The 24,299-nt window shown below is 44.6% G+C and overlaps 1 protein-coding gene across 1 annotated transcript; it reads left to right on the plus strand.

Annotated features, from left to right (window-relative positions):
* Window positions 1–1,047: 1,047 nt before the first annotated feature.
* FAXC (failed axon connections homolog, metaxin like GST domain containing) lies at window positions 1,048–23,023 on the plus strand. Its single transcript, XM_050893088.1, has 6 exons — window positions 1,048–1,322; window positions 1,944–2,079; window positions 7,599–7,795; window positions 14,822–15,039; window positions 20,726–20,842; window positions 22,413–23,023. The coding sequence occupies exons 1-6, from the start codon at window positions 1,048–1,050 to the stop codon at window positions 22,694–22,696; spliced, it is 1,227 nt and encodes a 408-aa protein (XP_050749045.1). The 3' UTR covers window positions 22,697–23,023.
* The last annotated feature ends 1,276 nt before the right edge of the window (window positions 23,024–24,299 follow it).

Raw genomic sequence — 24,299 nt, forward strand, 5'->3', positions numbered from 1 at the left:
GGTAAAGCGTCTACAAGGCTCTGGTCATAGACCTCGTCTATCCCCTACCAGACACTGAAAGTTGCTCCGTTTGTGTGAAGCATCAGGTCACTTCTATTGCCCCTGGTTGTGTAATAAAATATCTAACTTGTGGGAGCTTTTTGGAGCACCTGTGTACACACCACGGCATTTGATGAAGGGCTAAGTATTTGGGCAGTGGTACTCATCACAAAACAAAAAGGGCACTGTTAAGTGTTTTAGGGTCAGTGTGATGCGCAGAGCCGCGGATATTCGGCAGAACATAACGTGAAGTCCTGCTCAGACCATCACGGGGCACCCAAGGGTCCCGCCGCAGCAGGGAGGCTGCGGGCAAGGGAGCGCCGGGACCCTCCGTGCCAGTAAGATCTGGCTACTTTGTGGGCTGGGGGATTTGCCTTGAAGTCACTTTGCTTCCCTTCCCGCGTGTAAAGGCGTTCTCCTCAGCCACCTCATCGAGCATCAGAAAAATAGAGAGAAAATTTGCCGCGGGACGTCAGGTGTTGGGAGCCGCGTGTGGCGATGCTCGGCTGCGGTCAGGCACTGGGGCGTGACGTCGTGGCGTCTTTTGTCCCAAATACGCGATAAAATACGAGGCCTCTGCTCCTCCGTTAAGGAACAGCGCGGCGATGCTCGGAGCAGCAGACCACGGACATTCTAACAGGACCGGCTCACACGCAAAACCCCAGGCGTGAAGCGCGGTCAGCAGCACGGCTTTTCGCCCTGACTTTTGGACAGCGCTTGCCGGAGCCCCGGCCACCTTCCCGGCCGTGCAGACCTCCCGGCCCGGGCCCGGCGGGGGGGAACGCAGGGGCCTCCGCAAGGGCAGGCCCGGCCCACCCCATCCCCTCTCCTCCCCTCCCCGCCGCCTTGCGCAGCCGCGCAGCGACGGCTGAGGGAGCCGCCGGAGCCGCCCAGCGTGGCGCGGCCCTCCCCGCCGCCGCGGCTGGGCAGGGCAGGGCAGGGCAGGACGGGGCAGGGCAGGTGGGGGGGCTGCGCGGTGCGGCGGGGGATGCGGGGCCCGGGCGCAGCATGCTGTGGGGGGTGGGCCTGGCGGCGCCCCGCTCCTGCGTGGCGGACCTGAGCCGCAACCGCAGCCTGTCGCTGGGGTGGTGCGCGGGGCCCGAGGAGCCGCCGCCCGCCCTCTATGGGGGCGAGATCGTCGCCTTCCCGCTGGCGGGCGGGGGCGCGGGCGGCACCATGGCGGCGCTGGGCTCCGACTCCTGGTGGAAGAAGACGCTGTACCTGACGGGCGGCGCCCTGCTGGCCGCCGCCGCCTACCTGCTCCACGAGCTGCTGGCCATACGGTGAGGCTGCGGGAGGGGGGGGGCTCCCGGCTGCGGCGGCAAGGGGAGCGGCGGGCGGGGGGGCCTGCGGCGGCGGGGCCTGCGCGGGGCCCGGCGCTGCCCCCTGACAAGAAGCGGTGGAAGCGAAGGGCGCTCTCACCGCGGGGCTGAGGCGGCGCTTGGAGGCCCTTACCTGAGGGGAGAGGGCGTTGAGGCCTGGTGGGTTGGTTTCTCTGCTTCATCGTGGTTTTGCCATTTACCTTTTTTTTTTTTTTTTTAAGCTTTTTTCCCCTTTGCAGCAGTGCAGGAGGCGGCTCTGAAGGCGTGTCCTGCGCTCGCCTCCACAGGTGGCCCGGGGCGGCCGCGGGGGCTGGCAGCCCCCGTGCTGGCGCTGTGTAGGGCTCTGCCTGCGCTCGGCTGTCTCTGGTGCAGGGTGAGCCGAGGCTGCTGCCTGCCACGGCGGCTCGAGTGCTTCTCGCTGCCTCTGGATCCGATGAATCAAAAACTTGCAGCAGTCCATTAAGGGAGGGTGTGTGTGTTTTGCCTCGGCCAGCATTTCTCCTTTGTGTAATTCGTGTACTGATGTATCATGCACCTGTTCATGTTTTGTTTTTTTTTTTAATTCTATTTTGTTTTTGACAGGAAAGAGCAAGAGCTTGATTCGAAAGATGCTATCATTCTGCATCAGTTTTCAAGGCCTAACAACGGTGTTCCAAGTTTATCTCCGTTCTGTCTGAAAATGGAAACTTACTTGAGGATGGCTGATTTACCCTACCAGGTACATTGTGCAGTTTTCCTTTACGTTGCAGCTTGCTATAATTGCATGAAGTGGCAAACAGGCATCCCGTCTCTCCTCCCCACCAATCTGTCTTGCCCGGGGAGACGTAAACATACACCTACAACTAGGTGGGTACACTGACACTCTTATGTCTCCAGTTAAATTTGGTGTATAACCTTTAAAGAGATGACTTGAATAACATTGGTCTGGAACAGCTCTACATTTAACTGGCAAAGCTAAGTGAATGTTAGAAGCTAACTTGGCTGGAAATGCTGAAGTGGGAGAGTAGTCTGGAGTTTATATAATGCTAAATAACACCCCAGAACTAAAGCATAACATTATTTGGTCTTTGAATTTCACCATGCTAAAGAGATCAAGATTAGGCAGCTGTAGCTTCTTATTTTCCTGGAGGGTTTCTCTCTGGAGCTCTCCTGGGAAGACGTGCTTGCTTTTTGCTTCACCTCCCATCTCCAGTGCTTCTCCTCCAGTGAAGGGAGACAGGTTTGCTTTTAGAGGTTGTGAGTACTGCTCCTTAATTGTGGCTGGGTGCATCCAGTGCCATCTTCCCTCAGGGGACGAAGCCCGAGCTACTCTGGTGAATGAAAGCCAGGAGAGCAGAAATTTGAATCTAGCAGTCTCGCCTGTTAGCGTCAAGGTTTAGTTGTGACGCCGTGAGTCTGGCATGCGCCTCGTTGTGGTGTCGGCAAGCTGTACAGCATGCAAGCTCTTTGAAACACAGGATAGGTTTCTTTTCTGTTTGTGTAAAGCATTGAGTGCATTTAAGATGATAAAACAGTGGTGATAAATATAACGAGGATCTTAGGTAGAAGAAATGTGTCTCTTTTTTCCTCTTTTTGTTTTCCCAAGGGTTGTAAATTTGGCATCTTACTTTGTCTCAAAGAGGCTGAGCTGTGGGTAAGTTGCATGCTCACCCCACCTGGGTTCAAGTCACTTTTTACTGCTGCACACAAAGGTGTTAAGAAGAATGTTTCCTTTATGTCCAGGGTTTTACAGAGGAAAAACAACCGTATTAAAACTTTGGGTTTTTTTACACATTTACGGTTGATATTTGTTCAGCTTCGTTTGCAATTAAACTCCTTTACATTGGAAGTGAAAGAAAACCTAATTAGTACATTGTGCTTAAGTCTTTACAAGCCTGAGTTTAATGTTCATTGTCTTGAGATTTAATGGTACTCGAATCGGATACTTCAGAGCATTAAAGAGGGAGATTTCCATCCTCTGGGATGTATTGTCCTCATTTAGGCTTACAGAACCTGCAAGATACTGAAGTTTGAACATGTCATTGGAGCAGGAGGACTTAGTGCACATTGCTTCTCCACCCAGAGTCATTTGGGTAGAAATTGCACGTTTGAAGGGAAAACTATTTTGATGAGATCTCTTGTCTTTCTAATGGCAGTTGATGCAGTTCAGAGGTTTGCGATGATCAAAGTTGGTCTGGTGGAGAGTAGTTAAAGAAAGCTGCAGTATAAAACATGGTTGTCACAGGATACGGTCACTTCTAAAAGATAACACTGCGCATTTGTGTTACTCAGGATGGAGTCGTTTAGACAGCTAATGCTGGGTAGAAGTGAGTCACCCAGCTTTTCAGAGAGAGAAGGAGTTCCAGAGGGTTATCCTCCCCTCTTTATTTTCTGTATTTTCTGTACTGATGGTCAGCATTACTTTTTGGTGTTGCATTTCTCTCTATCCCTACTCACTAGCTGTGAGCATGCTGAGGTAGTGTATGTCACCAAGACCACGAAAAGCAACAGTCCTACCTTCAGCGGCTCCCTCTTGTCCCTTCCTGCATGTGCTTTTCTGTGCCAGATCAGGCTGGGCCAGAGCTGGCCTAGCTGGAGCCATGAAGGTTTAGTTTATTTGGTTTTGACCCAGCTTGGTTCCCCGCACGCTCCATGTGTGACACTGCAGGAGCAGGAATGGGTCCCACGGGTGCTGGGAACGCCAAGTTACTGCTTTTAGCTGTGCCAGCTTATACGGGCTTCAGGTTTTTGTGGGGTTACTGACCCTATGTAGGGTTTTAGAGCTAAGTTTGGTGGAGCTAAGCTTACGAGCTGAGGACACAGCTTTTTTTCTGGAAGAGGTAGATTCTATTTCTGTCCTTGTGTTAGGAGTACAGTGCTGTGTTTGGCTCCGGCGGGCGGAGGAAGGTATGGATGCTGCCATGGGATTAAGCAGTAGGGGAGCAGGAGGTAGCGGGAGGGGAGCCAGCAGGCAGTGCCGTTCTCAGCTGGAGTTACGAAGTTTCCTGTACTCGGACTACCTGGAGACTTCTATTTTGTTCCCTCCTGGCTGTGTTACCTGTAGGACACTGACAGAGACATCCGATGGCCCCCTTGGTGGGCAGCAGGGTGGGTGTGTAGGGAGGTTTTGGCCGGACGCGGGAGGAAACACCTTGCTTCCCTGCACGCCAGTGGGGTGTGTGATGTGGATGTGGGCTGTGATGGAGAAGCAATGGCACTCTGGGTGGCAGCTGGTGTTGGGGCTCGCCTCTGGAGACTTGCTGTGGTCATCGCCTTCCTGGGGAGGGGATGCTTCAAAGGGAGGGTTGTGAAACGGAGTGAAGAAAAGGCAGCAGGGTGGTCAGACTGCTTTTACTCTTTCGATTCCTTGTGTTTATTATAGTGCATCAGACTATTGAATAACGTGCTGTGTGTTACACAACATCCTTTAATGGCATATGAGAAGTGGAATGGGGTGACACATTCCTACCTTACTCATCTGAATTTCTCCCAACAGATGCGCTCTTGTAATGTGCTTACATTTTCTTGAAGCTGCCTTTCTAGGTGGGAGTTCTCCATCAAAAATAATTTGGGCAGTCCTACCCTGGCTGGGCTGTCATAGTACCTAGCTGTTTTTTCAAAATGTTTGATACTTTTCTTGATAAAGCTTGCTTTGAAAGAGCCCATTCTGGGTGCTTGTGCAGATCTTTTGGGTGTTCCTTGTTCCTCGTGAATATGAAGAGCTGAGCGTTTATGCAATCTGATAAGTAATTAGCACAGCAGAAACGTGCTGTTTTCATGCCAGGTCTGTGAAGATGGTAGCCTCCTTGGGAAGAGACATGAGTAAAAGTAAAAGCATAAGCAGCAGTAATTGAAAATGTGAAACCTAATTTCTTCTGGATAGTACTATAAAATTACCCCAGAAGTGCCCTATGCCATTCTGTTTATAAATTCCTCTATAAATGAGGTTCTGGGGAGCTCTTGTTATTGTTGCTTTACAGGCTACAGTTCAGTTAAATGTACTATGAGGTATGAGGGGGTATTTTGTTGGGTTCTTTTTGTTTTTTTTTAATGATAATACCATAGCTTTTCCCTGCTTTGCAGCTGGAACAATTTTTAAGTGGAAAATTGATAAATATTTAATGGCAATTAGTAGCAGCCATAAGGATACTGAGGTTTCAAGCCTAAAAATACACATTTGAGAACAGTGGATACAAGAACAGTATAACAGATTTGTCAAGAGACTAAGGTTTTCTCAGGTCATTAGAAGATGTTTCCTATTTTGTTTGATACACTGTATGTAATGAAACCTGAAAATCCTGAGAAGGTTTTTTTGAGTTTAGGTAAACCAACTTTTCTATAAGAACTTTAGCTCTCATTTGTGTTTTTGACAGTGTGATATTAATGCATTACTAACAACTTTTTACGCAATTTATTTATATATATTATATATATGTGCTTGAAAAAATGTGCAGTTTAATAAGAACTTGCTTTTTTTCTGGGTTGCAAATGATATGGACTACAGTAATTGCAATATGTAATAAACATATCTTCAAGGCATCATCTTCAATAACATCAGTGTTTGTGCACAAGAAGGGAAATCTCGTTCTGAAAGGGCTTAACAAAGATTAAGCCAGCAATGCTCAGTGCCATATAGACACACTATGTAGTTCCAGAAAAAGCTTATGATTCTGTATTGAATTCATAATGAAAGATTAGGGAAACCTACTGGTCGGTCTCAGTGCTGAAAGAGTCTTTTTGATGAAGGAAAGGTCTGGAAGGTGGAAGGATGGGGCAGCGCTCTCCTTTGTTTCAGGTGTTCAGCATTTTTAGGGTGTCTGCCATGGACCAGAGTAATAACCCCAATGTCACCCACACATGCAAGTGGGGTGGATTCAGTTGCTTTATTCACCCACGCAGGGATGCAGTAGATGAGACATTATATAATCCGGTGTCCCTACCATGCTGTTTGTTTGGGCAGAAATCCCAGAAAAGGCTACAGCCAGAAGGCATTGTTTTCCCAGCAGCATTACCCATTTTGTCTGTTTTCATCCACAAGGGAAGAGCCTCCAGGAATGGGTTCGTAGTGCATTGCACATCTGCGTTTTGAGCGGTAGCCAGGATGCTTGTGCGCTCAGACTGAGCTGGAGGCGTGTTCTGGTGTACACTCCTTGCTGCGAGAGGGCCTTAATCCATCTTTAGTGGATTCAGGAAGGGTAAATACTTGAGACCCAAGCAGGTCAGTCCAGAACTGCTAACCTGAAACCTGCAGCAATTAGGAGCTAGATCCTGAAATGCTTAGGGTGACTGCCAGAGACTGAGTGAAGAGCCTTTATGGTTTGGTTTTCTGAGCTAGGATTTTTCATTCACCAAATAACAGGATGTGAGGACGGGAATCATAGGAAAGGAAGAAAGTTCTGCCGCGTGTCTCTGCCTTCAGGAGTAAGAGAGAATTGAAGTCAAATGTCTGATTACGTTTTGGAAGCCAGCAATTTCTCTCGTGTTTGTCAGATGCGACATAAATTCTCTAATCTCTGCGTTTCACCTTCTCCAACTGTAAAATGGGGAAAATATACTGCTGCTTATGCATGAGTGCTATGCTGAGCAGATATACCAGTATTCAGCGATGCACTAGTACTGTACTGGTGCTGGGCTCTTGGAGACCCAATTGTAACAAGTGTATCTGTAAATGTATAAGAGTTCTAAGTTACGAAGTTGCAGAAGCATATATAAAGGCAGATTTCACTCCTGCTTAGTGAGGGAATGATATGCCTTTCATTATATGCTTGTGATTGTGTGTGTTTTATCCTTGGAGGTAATGCAAGTATCTGAGATAGGTAGTGAATTAATCTCTATAAAGTACTTTTAACATGAAAAGTGCTGCTCTGTGCAAGAGGCAAACGTAGTTGTGAGTCCTGTGATTAAAAACTTGTTTAGAATAACGGACCCAATCTTCCAGGAGATATGAGCATCTCCAACCTTTAAATAACCCGGGTACTTAAATAATATTACATCAGGTGGGATCCAACATAAAAGTGTATAACACCTTGCAGGACCTGGAAATAATTTTATCTGAATTGTCATACAGGGTAAAGCTGTTGCTCTGATTGAACAGCTACCACTAGTCTAGAGTGTTAATTTAAAAAAAAAAGTTTGTTGGATAATGTTGCCTTTAAAAACGCAGAAAAATATTTAAAAAGCTTTATTCTCATTGAAACAAAACCTGAAGGGCCTTTTTTGTCTGTATGTTTGTTTGTTTACTTGCTTTTTTTTTCGTAGAACTATTTTGATGGAAAACTTTCCCCTCAAGGGAAAATGCCTTGGATTGAATACAATCACAAGAAAGTATCTGGCACTGAGTTCATTATTGACTTTTTGGAAGAGAAACTTGGAGTGAATTTAAATAAACACCTTGGTCCACATGAAAGAGCTGTTTCCAGAGCCGTGACAAAAATGGTGGAGGAGCACTTCTACTGGTAAGTTTGCATGGCGAAGCTGGCTGTGTTCTCATGCTGTCAGATCTGCCCCTCCGCTCGTGCCTGGATGTGAATGCTTATTTTCTCTTGCAGAAAGCTTGGGTACCTAATTATTAATTTCACAACTCTCTTCACCCTAGAAAACTGCTACTGCTCTCTGCATATGCTAGTATGAGCTGGGGGTAACTCCCCTGAGAGTTGTAGTGCTGTGCAGGCAAGGTAAGGAGTCAGGCCCTTTGCCTGCAGCTTTGCAGAAGGGAGCAGCAGTAGGCTGTTCCTCCGTCCTGTTTCATGTGACCTCCGTATAGAAACAGCCTTGTTAATAAAGAGTAAAAAAATCAAGATGACTGAATAAATTTGTGGTTTGGGGGGGGAGGGGAACAAATCCAGCGTTCGGCATGAATCCAGAATATTGTGTTCTTACAGATACTGATTTTAATTATCTATGTGTGTGATTATAATATGGATTATTACCTTTCCTGTAACACAGGATACTCCTGTTAATATGTATTTTTGGCAACACTGCCAGTTGATAGGATACAGTATTAGTCACAGTATCCTGAGAAGCTGAAGTATATATATGAATGGAAAACATAAATATACCCTTGCTGGTACTTTATGCATTTTACTGACACGTTTGAAAATAATACCTGTGATTTTCCCCCCATCTTTACATTTCAGTCCTTTTTAAGTGCCTTTTCCAGTCTGGATTCATAGAAGTAGCAGGTGGACATGGCATCTTGGATGCTGCATTGGCTGCCTCAGCAGGCACAAGGCTTTTTCCCAATAGTTTGCTTTCTAGTGTGCATTTAAGTCCTTGCTGTACTACGTCTTGCATTTATGTTGCACTTTTTTTTTCTTCAAAACAATGTGTGATTTTAAATTGAATGCATTTACGTGCTTTTTCTTTCACCTTGTGATGGAAGATGAGCAGCAACATGTGTACGTATAGTTCTTCAAATAATTATTAGTGCTTCCTGGGAACAATTTTAGCGTTCAGTAGGCAGATTTAAATGATATGGTTTAGAAATGTAATCCCTGCCTTCCAAGAAGTGTGACCTTCACCAGTTATACCCATCTACAGTGCCATAGCCTCAAAATATGACTCAAGTAGCCTGCAAATGTAACTTTTTTTTTTTTTGTTCGTTCTTCCTCCCTCCATTATTATAGCTGCCAAAGGGAAGATGAGGCCTTTTAATCCCCTTATGCTCCATCTGCTTGCCTTAGTGTCAGTTGTTTTGCGGTCCATAGACTTAACTGCTTTAAATGTAACATTACTGATGACAAACTTACACCGCTGTTGTGTCTCAATTACAAATTGTGCTTTCCTCTGTGAAGCTGTTGTCTGTCTGTCCAGGCTCCCTCTGAGCTGACTCGGCACTGCTGGGCATGACATAGGGGAGCATGGGGGACAGGTATTGCAAATTCGGGCGCTGACCCGGGGAGGTGACGTTGAAATGGGTGGACAAAGCTAGACCAAGTAAGAATAGAGATGTGCGTGCCTGGCTGTATATCCCTATTGCCTTTCCTGTTTAGTCACACAGTTGAGTTTCCCTAAGGCATGTATTTTTGCTACAGTGTAGTAGAACATCTAACTGTAAGGCTTCCTGTATGTCCCTGCTGTGTGGCTGTACCAGAGGCTTGCTACGTTGGTGAGGTTACACCATCCTGGTTCTCTGTACTAGGCAAAGCCTGAGCTATGTGGCATCACGGTTGTACCACTGTAATTCCTGGATAACAGCTCTGACCATCCTGTAGTTACACCAAAATAAAATCAGGCTTTAGCTGTGTAGGACCGCGTTTTTCCCTGACAGCATTGCATCTGTGGTTGTGGGATCCCTTCACATCGGTCCTTGAACCTGCCCACTTCCCACCAGAAGCTTAGGGTTTGTTCAAGGTGTCCTCAAGTCCCATGGTGAGGAATTTTAACAGTGATCGCTTCTCTGCAGAATAAGGTTTATAAAATCAAGCCTCCAAAGCAGTGATATAAAATGTGATTCATACCGTTTCATTGCCAGCAGCATGCAAAGTAGCTTCGTCATAAATAAGTCATACTGTAGTACATTTATCGAACAAAGCAGCAGAGTACATCCTGTGGTGTGCTGTCTCTGGATGGAGTTAATCCTGGTGGGTGCTCAGCATTTCCTCCTGAAACGTTTAGCTTTTGCTGAGGTAATTGCTCATCTTCGCCAATTAGTGCCTCTTACAGGTGGAAATTGCTACTCTGGCTGGAGTTGAGAGCAATGCAGGGCTGTTGTGAACCTCAGCCTCTGGACACCCTGCCTCTGCCCCAGGCTGCGATACCTGGCAGGGGTCAGGCAGAAAGACAGCAAGAGAGTGAGTGTACCTATTTTTGTGCCGGGATTAAAGCATATCTCCAAGATGCACAAGACTGATTTGGAGCTGGTGCTGGAGCTCCGGTCCCTGGAGAATGCCATAACTATTAGGCTTTTGCTATGTTTAAATTGACAAAAGAAAAAAAGCCTGCTAACCTGAAGAAGTGTTGGGCCGAGTCAGCAGGGAAGAGATGGGAGCGGACCAATTTTGTGGCTCTCGCCCCAGGTCCTGGATCCGGTGCAGACCTCTGTCATCTGCTGAAGGCTTGCCCTGGGTCACCTCCACTGCCTGCAGTGACCCGTGGGCCCTCAGAAATCAGCAGGGCACCCACAGCCAAATTCAGGAGGCGTTGAGTTTTTGATGTATCTGCAGCACGTTCATGGGATCGGACCTCTGTGTAAGATGGGTCGAAGACATCTGATTCTCACGTCCTTCTGACGCTGGCGTGCTGGGCTCGGCGACACTGCCGGCATTCAAGCCAGGCAGCTCCTGGTGCCTGGAGGGCTAGCAGTCACTGCGAGGTGCTTTCTGACACTTCAGTCTCAGGAGAGGGATCTCAGGTCGGTGACACTAATATGCCTAGTGAGAACCTAAAGCCTTGAATATGCAGCTTAACCAAACTAACCCGTTAGATTGGTTTATCTGTATCGTCAAACACAACCTTAGTGATTTATAAGTGTGTGTGTATATATATACATATATATTTAACTCATTTCTTGCTTTGTCTTTCAAGAAGACCATGTAAACGTCACATATGTGATGAGTGCTTGAAGTACAGGAAAAGCACGGTATGAGAATACAAATGAATCTGACTTTGGTCGGTATTCAGACTTGCCATGTATTAAACATAAAATATGTTTATAATATAAATATGTTTAAATACATCAAGCCAATTGTAAGAGTGATGTGTCTCCTGCTGTTAACAGTGATGAGGCTTGAATGCCACTGGTGGCTTAAAAGCCAGTTGCTCTGGGAAGTTGCACAGCAGGTGGGGTTTCTACAGCTGATTGTGGAATGAATTTGTTATAATCCTTTTGTATATCAAGAAATTCTAGTCTGCACAGGTTCAGATAGGAAAAATAACCCCCAGTTCACATCCTTGTGAACATCTCCCCCTTGCCTTGATGTTCAGATGGTTTGGGGATAATCAGGCAAGCTGCTGTTGATGAGTCACTTTCTCCATTTCCTCTCCTGATTTATGTATTGAGGCCAAAGCTGCTGTTACATTTAGACTTCAGATTTGCTTTGCTACCGCAGCATTGCTCTTTAACGCATTATTGTTTTATTTATACTCTAAGATTTGTACAGATGTGCTGGCACAAATGGGAATGTTAATGTTTCCCAGAATGCTCAGTTCAGGCCAATATTTAAAATAATTATGTCATCCTATAAATACTAACTGTAGCTTAAAATGTATAGTTATGCTGAAGTAGGTTATGTAGACTACCCAATTTCTGGCATTTCTTAACGTTTTGTAATGTTGATAATACTCTAGTACTGTAGTCTGAGCAGGAGGGTGATGGGTGGGATTAAATGCAGAGGAGCATGTTTTGGTAGGAAGCACAAATTAATGAACCTTTGAATAGAATTATTTTAACAAAGTGCTTGTAAAGCCAGTTTAAAAAGCGCTTTTAACTGTCTTTCTGAATCTGAGCCTACTTTTTTCTTTGTTTTTGCGTGCTCAGAACCATAAAATTTTAGAAGTAGACTCTGTGGTTGTCTATTTAGCTGCCTTCATTGCCTGTGTAAATTGGAGATTTGGGACATGTGACAACTTTACTCATTCAAAGTGACAAGCAGATGTCTAACATTGTGCTTGACAGTTTAGCCTAAGCAGGATTACCTAAATCCTGTGCAGTTCTGCTCTTCCTGCATTGCTGTCCTGATCATTAAACGCTTGATCTGATCTCTGCCTCTTCCAGACCCAAAGACCCTCTCCCCCAGAGCAAGCAAGTGAACACTAGGGAAATGTATTTTTGCTTTAAAGTATAGGCTAATTAGCTTGTGGGAAACCTTGTTCATCCTGTCTCATGAAATTAAAACCATCCTGGATGTGGTTGATCATTCTTGGTGCTGTGCCAGCTCGCTGGTGTGATTGGAGTGAACAATAGTGATGGCAAGTCCATAGGGCCGAGTTAGTCTTGTGTGACTGGGGTGACTTTTAAAAAATGCTGCAGCAGAGTCTCCTCTCTTCTTTTTCTGTTTTGTTTTGGCTTCTTTTTCTTGTTGTCCCTCTCCGTGGCCAGGCCTGCTGTCCTAAAACAACTAAGTTGTGTTGCAGAGTTGCCGGGTGAAGCTGGTCAGGTCCATGCTGAGGGTCTTTGCAGCGAGACACACGGCAGTGCTCTCAGAGACCAATTTTTTCTTAGCTTACTCAAGTAATAAATAATAACTTATAGATAGTATTTGTAATTATTTCCCAGTGTTCGCATCAAGACCAGAGTTTTTCTTCCTATTCAGAGCTGTACCTGCCCAAGGGACCTTGTCCTTTCCCAGGCCCATAAAACACGACTACTGAAATGTTCCGCTCTATGGAGTAGCCTTATGCTTTCAGCCCAGTCTTCTTTCCATCCTTCTTAAATCCTGTTTTACCTTTATTCCTGGAGCAAGGCAGTCTTGCAGCACATCTTCTAGCCGAAGTTAATACTTCTGGAGTTTGAGTAGCTGTTTACTCCTGTGCTTGCTGGCTTCACGTTCCCCCTTTTGTGCTGGTGCCTCTTGCTAAATCTGGCTTTGTTTCAAACTCCGCTGTTGGAGTTTGAAACCAGCCCGATGACTTGAGTTGATCCATCCATTTTGAAAAACAAGGATTGTGCAGAACGCCCCTGTTTGAAGAGTGGTACTGAAGTGTGTGAAACGTCAGCAGGATGTTTTTGTCGTATTAATGCAGTACAAGAGGTGGTGGAGAAACTTGTTGAGGATAAAAGCCATCAGAAACATAGCAGGTGCATTTTTGTTCTTCGCTGTTCCTGCATTTGCAGCAAAACCTGCGCACGCCTCACTGTTACTGACTTTAATGAAATCAATTTGAGCAGAAGGCATTGTCCTGCAGTGAACAATTTTTAATAGAACTAAAATGCCTTTCACCCACTCTGTTGGGAGCATTCTAAATTTGAGCTGTTAGTGGATTTTTTTTTTTCAGCTGTTATGCCAAATATTATCCTTTTACCTCATGTTATTAGTAATTCAAGTAAAGAATCTGTGGAAACTTAAAGATTAGAAAATTTTTGTGGTGTAAACGTAATTGTTCCCTGATGGTAGTGCTGAATTCAGCTTCTATTCATGACATACAGGAGTGTGATAAAACATGCATTTAAAAAAAATTCACAGGAGTTCTCCAGGAGATACTGCTTTGGGTTGGTTTTTTTTTTTTTTTTCTTTCTTGAATTAGGCGATCCATATCAGCACTAAGAAAATTATGTCATATTCCAAACTAAAAAAAAAACCGGAGCTCTGATCACATTGGAAATGGAAGCATTTGATTATTAAGTTAATATAATTGCGTACATGAACCTACAACTTTTGATATTTCAACTTTTTGATCTATCTTCACTAGTTTATCATGTCTCCATGAGCGTGTTTTCATATGATCTCAAATATGTACATCCACTTTTAGATTTCTCAGTTTGGGAATTGCTACAAACATAACAGAATACGGGTATCAACTCCTAGTGTTTCTGAGACCCTGTTGGCTTCATGTTTTTGTCATGTCTGCTTTGAGATGTCTTTAGCCCTTTTGTCACCAACTTCAAGGGATGTTGGAAAAAGTCATATGGTCTTTTTGGTTTCTTTGTAATGTCAGAAGATGCTAGGTATTAAAAAAGTTAATGTTTCTTTTTTCATAAGTTTCTTGAGTAGTGACAGCAACAAATCAATTTTTTGTTTGCCTACAATATTAGTAAAGCACAAAAATTCATGTAGGAAACAAATTTCAGCTGGTAAGACAAATTTTTATAAAAAGACCTTTCAAAATAATATATTTGCCATTCAATAAAGCTGAAATACAGCCTGAAATACAACAGAGTCCTTTAGAAACGGCTCTCATAAAATCAACGTTTTGAAGAGAGGAAAAAATACAGGAGAAAACCAACCCAATAACCACCACCCCTTCATTGTTTTTTTTTTATTTTATTTTTAAAATATTGTGTCATTGTTAGTTTCCAAGGAGAGCAGAGATCTTCTGAAAAATTACTGCTACAATATTTGTGTTGGGCCAGAGTTACTGCTTGGCTAAGTTTCAGCAGTATAGAAAGCAAGGAGAACAGGTTGGTGGGAAAGATTGGTTTCTTTCTGGGCTGTTTTGTTGTGTTGTTTTCGCCAGGTCTGTGCAGTCAGTCATCTTAAGCTAATAAATCCTTTTGGCACTGCATTTTGTTATGCGAGTTTAGCAGAATTCTGCAGCTTTTATTTTATATTTCAACGTGAATCTCATTTTCTCTTGAAGTGAGTCATGATTTACTGAGAGAATAAGCACTGGGCAGTCTGTGTAAATGTTGCAAAGTCAGTTTTCTCTGCAGTCGCTCTGAGTTGCATCAGAGTCTACTCTTTACTGGAAACTACCTGTCCATCAGGGCAGTGAGCACTCAGTGATAAGAAAGCTTGCTGCCTAACCTTTGTGTGAGCCTTTGCCAGGTGGTGATGGGCTGTCTGGGTATTGCACCGCTATAACTTATTTTTGCATCCTTCTAGGACTTTAGCTTATTGCCAATGGGTGGAAAATCTTCATGAGACGCAAAAGATGGTTTCGCTTTTTGGCCCCTTCAGCGACTTGCTGAAGTGGATCCTCTGCCATCTGACCAAAGGGATCGTGAAGCGGGAGATGTACGGCCATGGCATTGGCCGCTTCTCGGAGGAGGAGATGTACACGCTGATGGAGAAGGACATGCGGACTCTAGCAGGCCTCCTGGGTAATGTACAGTGAGTTACGTGTGTTCTGTTTGTTCACAGCCCGCTGTCCACAGGATGAAATTGACTGTGATGAGTACTTCCTGGCAGCTTGATCGCGTACACAAATAATCTCATTTTGTCAGTAGGTAGAGTCCGCACTGCTGCTGTCATTCAGTGCCACTCTCGCTCTGGCACGGACAGTGTTTCTGCTGTTTGCTACCAAATTGTGTCTCTAGAGGGGTAAGTGGCTTTCTTCTCTGAGCACTGGGTATGTGTATCTAGAGGAGCAGAACGTCGCCTGTAATTTTAGAAGACCGTTTTGCTATGTGAATTTAGGAAAACGTAGTGTTTAGTTCTGCAAATGAAACCTCTTATTTATATTTTGGGGGGGGGGATCTCATTTTTTCTTCATGGGACTTGTGGCTGTTTGATAGATCGTTATGAGGCTGCCATTTGAAAACTGGACTTTGTTGTATTTTGTTGGTGTTAGCAGCTTTATTCAAAGCTGCTAGTAGGAGATGGGTCTATGTTGTCAAAATAGGTGGTTTTAGGCTTCTTGGTTGTCATGGGTGGATCCCATAGGGTTAGTCTTAAGGTTGACCTCACTTAGCTAGAACCACATGAGCCTCATTTCTGTTGTGTAGCTCAGGCTGAAGTCTGCACCAGAGCTGTCTACACTGTGCTTCTTGCCTTGCAGTCTTCTGAGAGCTAACCATATTGTGCTTCTGTGTAAAATCTGCATTTTGAGGAATTGGTTTGGGGCAGATTGTCGCCTCCCTTGAGCTTGTGTCTCTCTTGTGCAAGGAACCAAGAGAGATGGTACCTGTGTGGCTGCTTTGTTCCCTGTTATGATGGCTTTAAAGAGGTGGCTGAGTGGAGGGTGGGAGGGATGCCTCCCTGCCCTGCGCTCTGGAGGGAGGACATATTGTACATGCTCTAAATAGATAGGTGTGGAGTGGATGGAGGGAGCAAGGTGAGGAGAGCCCAGCAGAAGGCAGAAACTGAGTGCTCGCTGAGAAGGGAAGGAAGAGAGACGCTTCTGGACTTCCAAGGTGTTTTGGAAAGAAAGATACTTGCAGAGGACCTAGATTGGGCTGTGTAGAGTTTTCTGTAACTTTGTTTCCGGAAACAAACCTGCTGTGTTGCTGGATTGGGAGCAAGGTGGAAGAAAGACATGTGATGCATGGGCACAACGGGCAAGGGGGAGATCTGTTGACAGCTCTTCTTCTGTCAATGCTTTCTCATGCTGTATTTTGTTTGTTAACAAAAAAAGTTACCTATTCTAGTGCCTCTTCAAAGAAAATCTCGTTTTGGAGCTTAAGAGGTCCCTTTTCTTTCTGGGGGAGGAAGGGAGGGAGCAGCTCATTTTAGAAGAGGAGGTCTGGGCACATCTGCTGCAGAGCTGTGGCCAGCTCAAGGTGCCCTCAGCTGTGGGACTGCTGTTGCTGTAGCTTCAAGGTTGGCACAGCGTGGCTCCATGTACGGCACAGAGAGGAATGGGGTTGGGACGGGAGCTGGAGCAAGTTCAACCTGTGACTTGGGAGCTCAGCAGGGCCCCCTGGTTTTGTCTAGACAATACTGGCAGGCTGAATGGAGCAGCAGTGGATATGTCTATGCTAAAGTCATCCCTGTCTGCCAAGAGTAGACGTAGCCTTCAAGAGAAAACTGAAACATGTTCCCGAGTACCTGTAAAATCTCTTGGTTTGCTTATTTGAAGTCTGCATCCTTCTGTCTCTGGAGTCTATACTGACAGATTGGTAAAGTTTCGAGTTCAAAGGGATCATTAAGTCATCTAGACAGATCTCTGTGAATCGGACTGCTTGGTTGCTCTTGAGGCCTGTGTCTTTTTTCTGACTGAAGCGTGTCTTTCTAAAAGGCATCCCGTTTTAATTACGAGATTTCAGCAGGTGGAGGTGCCACCACTTTCATTAGCAATTGGTGGCAGATGTTAATCACCATCAACATCTGTTCAAAATCTGACCCTTTTCAAATCGGAGTTTGTCCAATTCCAGCCTGCAGGCAGATGCTCTTCCTAGTTCTTCCCTCCCTCCCTGGGTGGCCTAGGTCATCATCTTGTGAAGGTAAATGCTATAATCAAGCAGTCTTTTGTTTTTGGTGGGAAAAATCACTGGAAATCCTCAAGGATAAGGAGTTTTCTTCACTATATCAATTTTTTTAATTGTATGATACATATGTTATCAGCAGGGGTTTTATTTTTACTTCCAGATTATTGATGAGAATGTTGTGCCTTGTGTACTTCAAAAAGCCTTGATGGGCATCTGCTGTATTCCTGTTATTTTACTACATTACCAGGTGAATTTTGTACGTTTTTTTTCATCTTGCCCTCTGAAACGGATGTCGGATTAATCAGTGTGCAGTTACATGAATCATTATATTTGCCCTTTTGATTATTGGTGCGTTTGTCTACTTTTCTGCAATTGCCTTGATTTTTCATTAACACCAGTGTGCTCAGGTTTTCTCCAGCCAGCTGTTTGTGGTTAGGTGTAGTAACTGTGGCCTCCAGGCAGTATCCTGGGATGGGGACAGCAGGTGGGATGAGGACTTCCAGCCTGACTGGAGACTCTCCTGTTTCACAGGGGCAATGAAAAGGCTGTCAGTCAGCCTATTGCCTGCACAAAGATGTGTGTGAGATTCCCCTCCATGTATATGTGCCTATGTATTTTTGCAGAAGAGGAAGCAGTTGGGATTTTGGCTGTTAATTAGAGGGCAATCCTAAGAGCTTAAAAAGGATGCCTGTCATGCAGAATACCTGCACATACTGAACTGTAGCTGTCAGTCATCAGGCATATCAGATTAATTTAATGCCCCCCATATTTTAACAGAGACCATTCACAGGGCAATAAGAATAACTTATAAATTCCAAGAGCTGCTTCCAGAGAATGATAACTTGGCAGCTGCCAGGTCTTGTGACACTGATGTTGACATTCCCAGTCACATCTTGGGTGCTTTTTTTCTTTCTTTTTCATTTCTGAGAATCATTTTTCCTTCTCCTATGTACCTGTTTCCCTAACAGACTCCTCCACATCTCTTTTAAACATGGAAATTGGAACTAATCCTCCTGTGATGGATCAGCCTGCCCTGTTGGTATCATCTTGCTCTCTGTCCTGCAGTCTTTAGACCACAAATGTAATTTCCTTGTGTTTTAGTAGTTTCCTACTGTCTGGTAGTAGTTTAAGGAAGTGGGGGGAACTGGGCATATGAACTAGCAATACATAAAAATATACATTTTGGTAATTATTTAAAAGATGCAAGTGAGTGAGCAGTGCCCTCTCAGCTGTCTGCCTGCCTCAGGCTTTTGGGTAAGTGGGGATTTTGAGCACGGAGTTGCAGGGCAGCGGCTGCCTAACTGCCCTTTGAAAAGCATTTGATGTTTTGTGGAGGGCCAGGGTGCTCAGAGCTGAAACACAGAGGTGGGACTAACCTGAACGTGAGCCTCTAATGCTAGTTGAAATGCCCTGCAGCAGCCTGCGTGGGCTGTACATGCTGCTGTGGAAGGCTGCAGGTCTTCTGCTGGCCCTGTGTCTCATAGATCTGTCTCTTGCAGGGGTTTCTTGACCCAGTGCTGAAGTAGCTGCTTTTTAATCCTCTGGTGCATGCATTCATAAATAGCAGAGCTGTGTGCTGTCAAATCCCTGGGCAGTACAAATTTGATCCAAGTCCAGTGTGACCAGGTGATTGCATTTCTCTTGGATTAGCCAGGGGATGCAGCGAGATGTTTGAGATTATTAGCACTATGGCAGCCTCGATGTGACAGGCGCTGTGTAATCTGGCATAAAACTAGACACTGAGAGATGGTATTTGGTCTGTCAGAAAGTCTTCTGGAAAAATGTTGCACTGGAATTTTTGGGAACAGATTGGAACTGGTAGAAGGAAATGTGCATGGAGGCTGTGTTGTGCGGTGCAGGGTGACCTAAAGCCAGATTTACAGTTTTATGGAACCACAGCTCTATTGCCTCCTCTTCCCCTTTGTTTCCATGCACCTGAAGGTGCAGGTGTTGTGCCTGGGGAGCCACTCTGTTTGCAAAAGAGTGGGATGGTTCAGCCCTCACTCACTGCCTGCCTTAGTCATAGCAAGATGGAAATGGCAGTATTACTTCCCAGCACAACTTCGTTATGGATCGAGTCTCAGACCCGGTTGTATGGTGCTAAATTCCTAGTGTTGGCATATAACTGTGGTTTGGGGACCAATTTTTGAGCTGTGTTTGAGATCGATGAATGCTAGGCATCACATAAATACTGAAAAGACACAACATTTACCCTGTACACAGTTTTCAAACAATAGATTGATGCAGCCGTGAAAGAGCTCGGGAGAGTTAACTCCATGTTAAAATTACATCTGACAGGCTAGAGGAGGTTATTGTTACTGGTTATTCCTGAGCACTGCTTTGCTACACTATAGTACAGGGAGATGACAGCATTCGTTGTACCATACTCTGGAATTTGATGCATTTTACTGCTGGACAGTTTTTCTAAACTCACTCAATAACCCTAACATTTAATAACCTGCTGAATTACAGGCAGCTTATATTGGGCAGGGGAAGAATATCCTGGGGAGATGGGATAACTGGATGTGGAGAATTCAATTATGTACCACATTTCACAGAGTTTCTAGCTCTTTGGGCCAAGGCAGGGACAGTGCAACCATCTAACGTGATCTCTGCAATACTGCATGTTTCACTTGCGTGCCCTATGTGTGGTCTTTGCTCCAGGTCTTGTGCCTGTGATAAGGAAACAAGTTTACACTGGATGTTTCTTTGCAAACAGTGGCTTTGAAATGTGATTTTCTTCCCTATCTTAGGTAGTTATCCATGTGTTTGTGCTGTGGTGGCCACTTGCGACCATCATGGCATTGGGGTGCCCAGAGAGGTAAGCAGAATAGCGGTGTGGAGCAGACATGTCCTTCCTCTGGACCAGGCCAGTCCCAAGCGGCTGCTGTTTCACTTGCCTGCCTGCATGCCTGACGTGCCTCTGTTTGGTCCCTGCGAGGCAGAAACCAGTGTTTGGGGGTGGAGGCACCACACTGGTGGTGTGTGAGAGGAGCTGTTCACTCCTGCCTATGGCTGTGTCCTCCTCCTGGAGATGCAGGTCATTTCTGAGCAGTCACTGCCAGTCTGACTGGTGCATCGGTTTCAGCCTGAACAAATGGTGGGAGAGGACAGGTTTGGGTACGACGTTCTTTTTTCGTGTGATCAGATGGGTAACCTGAAACTGGATCTGCACGCACGAGAGATACAGGGTGACCGTCTTCTTTCAGCAAGTGCATTTATGATTTTGAGCCATGGTTGAATGATTCTGGGTTTGCACCAAAGGAGAAAATCGTGCTTTCAGGCACCTGCTGGCTGCAGAGAAGATTTTAAATGCAGCAGAACTAGTGCAGTGTGTATGCACTGCCAGCTGTGACAAGTGGAGGAGGTTACTTGGCCGGTGGTGGCTCTGTAATTGGCCTAGTTATAGAAGTGGTGAGCACAGGGGAAGCTGCAGTAATGGATTTCATGTGCTGAACCCTAGCAACAGCTTTTGCACCATATTCAACATGGAATCCCTGTCTTTGAGCCAGTGAACCTTTTCAGCTAAATGATTTCAGTAAAAAAAATATGCTAAAGATGTAACCAGGGAAATTTTTTTTTTTTTTTAATTGGGGAGAGGTGACATCCAGTTGAGAATCATCTGCTATTGTATTTACAGGTGATAAGAAGTACATTATGGGACCACAGGTTTCCACCGTTGATGCCACTGTCTTTGGGCATCTGGCACAGGCCATGTGGACACTACCAGGGACTCGACCAGAGAGACTAATCAAAGGTAAGAAAGCTTAAGTGATCTCTGATGAAAAACTGTTGGTATCATTTGCCGTGTTTAAGCTTGGAGCACCTGGTAAGGACATTTGAAGACTGCAGCAGCACTTCAACTGCATCGCAGGCTGTTCTTGCCTTTGATGTAGCATTTGTATCTGTAATGTTGTTTTCTCTTAAAATTCTTGTTTGTTTTCTCTTTAATGTTCTACACGGTAATTGTTTCTATTCCTGTACTTGATCTTTTCCCTGTTTAACATAGCAAAGACTGAATGCCTCTAAGGAATGAATGCTGGGTAAAATATGAGAAGACAGAAGCACAACCATGAGCCAAATTCTGCTGAACTGTGTAGTTTCATTGACAGTAGAACTGCAAGTGCTATTGTCCGACTGAAATGACAGCCTTTGCTGTTATTGAAGATGCTGGGCAAGGAAAAAGTCCAGCCTGACTTTGGAGTCACTGTGTTTTTGCAGGAATTGGAAACCAACATACCCTCCCCTTCACGCTTTTTTTTTTTTTCTTGTGGGGTGGTATAGGCATGTGAAAGTATCTTTGCATCCCTTTTCAGAATAAAACCATGCAGTATGAAATATGGGAAGAGCTAAGGAGGAAAAGAATGTGAAATAGGTGTAAAAGGAATGAATCTGACCTGTAGATCTACTCTGTGCAAGAGCAAGCTACTAAAGCAACAGTTAGGAGGCATAGATTTGCTCATTATTAAAACTTTGAGGAAAAAAGTACTTGAGATGAGGACTTAAATATTGTCCATACAGTTCTTCCCATTAGTGTCTGGGCAATCACAGACAAAATTCTGAAGGGTCCATGGCTTTCAAGAAGGAGTACTATGTTTGTTGAACTAGTTTGTCTCTAATGAAAATAAAGAGATGGTAATAGATGCAAATACCCAAGCAGTATGGATGATTCTCTGTACCTGTCCAGCTACTCATGCTATTGTGAGTGCAGGTTTCACAAACACATTCCCTTTAATATACTGTTATTTCTTTGTTCTTTGAAGTTTTTTGTAATTTCTTCTCTAAGCACGCTCTAAGCACACATGTATAAGGCATAAGGTACTAAGGCTAGGAACATTATAGGTGAGCCAGTGACGATATAAGAACGTGAGTTTATCTTGCAGACAACGCTGCCATCTGGTGGTGGAAACCCCAAATTCACTGTATTTTAATAAGTGTATATATAGGATTAAATTCTGTCTTTAGAAACCAGGTTTCTGCAAAATAAGCAAGAATTTTACTATGAAAAACTTACAGTATTAGTATTTTGTCTTGATTTATTTCTGTAGAGGTTGAATTTGGGATAGTTACTTTGCTACATGCATTTATATTCATTCCAGTGTAACCCTTCTTGTTGTATGTAGGTTAATAATACGCGTTTTAAGTTACATGAAAGTTACAAACAGAGCCGCTAAGAGGATTGATGGGATCTTGGCATTTTGAAACCTCTTTGGAAGGCACGTGGACAATTTGTTTCCAAACAGTGCTAACATGTTTCTGCATCAGCAGGTGAGTTAGAGCATTATTGACTGGATGTATTTACTGGACTCTGTTGTGCTGTGTTGCAGGTGAACTGATTAACCTTGCTATGTATTGTGAAAGAATAAGGAGGAAATTTTGGCCAGAGTGGCACCATGATGATGATAATACTCTGTATGAATCTGAGGAAAGCAGCGAAGCAAGCAAGACTTACTCCCCTTTGCAGGACTTCAGTTTTTATTCAAGGACAGAAACATTTGATGAGGAAGGGAACAGTATTTCTCAAACCCCTGACACAGATTACACTGGACACTCCCTCTTTGATTCGGATGTGGACATGGATGAGTACAGAGATCATGAACAATGCAAGTGATGCGTACAAGCATCTCCCATTTTGCAGACAAGCTGTTTCTTGGGATCAGTCTGACTTATTTTCTCCTTCAGGTCAGGAAGAGGTTTATACCACTTTGGAAGAGACCATTGTGCTTGACTCAGCTATCACATGCGACCTGGACTATTTCAACCTTATTTCATTTTGTGTAACTGTTCAGGTGGAACCAAGGTAAACAGTTATTTAAAACACACGTGGGCAAACTGGAGGTCCAGAGGGCAACAGGACCTTTTGGTCTACTTTTTTGTTCGTGTTCAAAACCAGATCCCGCAACCAGGTGGGACAGACCTCTGGGAAGTGGAGCATTTGTCAGAGCTGGTTTGTGTTGATATCTTATCTTTACAGGAATGGGTTGAGGACAAAAATGGAAGAGGCGTGACTGGCACACCTTTCTCCCATGAAAGAATTAATTTGGCAGAGTTTCGGGGGGATTTTATTTGATAGCTACCTGTACTCTGGGTGCATATGTTATTAAAGTGTCTGCAGGAAAGAACTGCTCCCACTTCTTTCGGAGACAGTCAAGGAAGGCAGGAGGAAAACATTCCTACAGAAAGGAGCTTTTTGGTGTTTCTTGTTCTTTGCGGAAGATTGAAATCTCTACTATGGAATATTTTTATTCAGAAGGGAAATGTCAGTTTTAATGTATAATCTCCCAAACACTCATCTGGAATGTGTGTTGGCCAAACTTTTTCTGTGTTTTTGAATTATTATTGTGTTTTTACTTCCTGCCACTGGCTGTTGTCTGCTATTGCTAGGCCAGGCTAAAGAATTACGATTTGTTCCTAAAAGTCTGGTGTGTCTCAGCAGTGGGTGCTTTATGCTCTTTACCAACAGACACGTCAAACCCATGAAGCTTGCAAAGCGATTTGGGGTATTTCTAGGCGTGGGATGTTGTGTAAATGCAAGGTGTTGGCCCAGGCAATCAAATGCTTTAGAGCTGCCTAGGAAGGTGCTTCAGTGGGTGCTGGGCACTGTGCTGGCTTACAGTGCACAATCCCTAAAGCCGATGCGTGGGAGGCATTTGAGATAGGACAGCTGTGTCAGTACCGCCGTCTGTGAGGATTTCCAGGTGCTGAAAGCGTGACCAGAATTGATTTTAAGGTGCCTTTGCTAGTGCATCTGTGAATCTGGAATTCTAAATCCAGAATGATTGCACAGGTGCTGACATGCTTTGTGTTTGTGTCTCCCTAAATGCAGGTTAGAGGTGATTTGGATTTACTTACCGCTTTGAAGGTAACCACCTACATCAGAGTTGCTTGGCCATGACTAGCTGGTTTTAAGTAGAGATAAAGCATATAGAACATATAGACAGCTGTGGTATTTGTAAACATGCATATAAAATGGAGTATTTGCCTGCAGACTTTGGTGGTGGCCTGTTTAAAAATATTTTAATTATGACTTTCTCAGTGACGTATAGTTAGATGAATCAGGATCCCTCAGCAAGACTTTTTTATATTGTATTGGTTGTGCCATACATTCTGGGAGCAGACAGGGCAGACAGCTGCTTTAGGATGTTAATTGCTGGTAGTCCTAATAGTCTGGAGCTTGAAATAACTCCAGCTTTCAAAGAATACCTGTCTGTCTT

Source organism: Gymnogyps californianus, chromosome 3 (assembly GCF_018139145.2).
Source record: "Gymnogyps californianus isolate 813 chromosome 3, ASM1813914v2, whole genome shotgun sequence".
In the NCBI taxonomy this organism is placed as follows: Eukaryota; Metazoa; Chordata; class Aves; order Accipitriformes; family Cathartidae; genus Gymnogyps; species Gymnogyps californianus.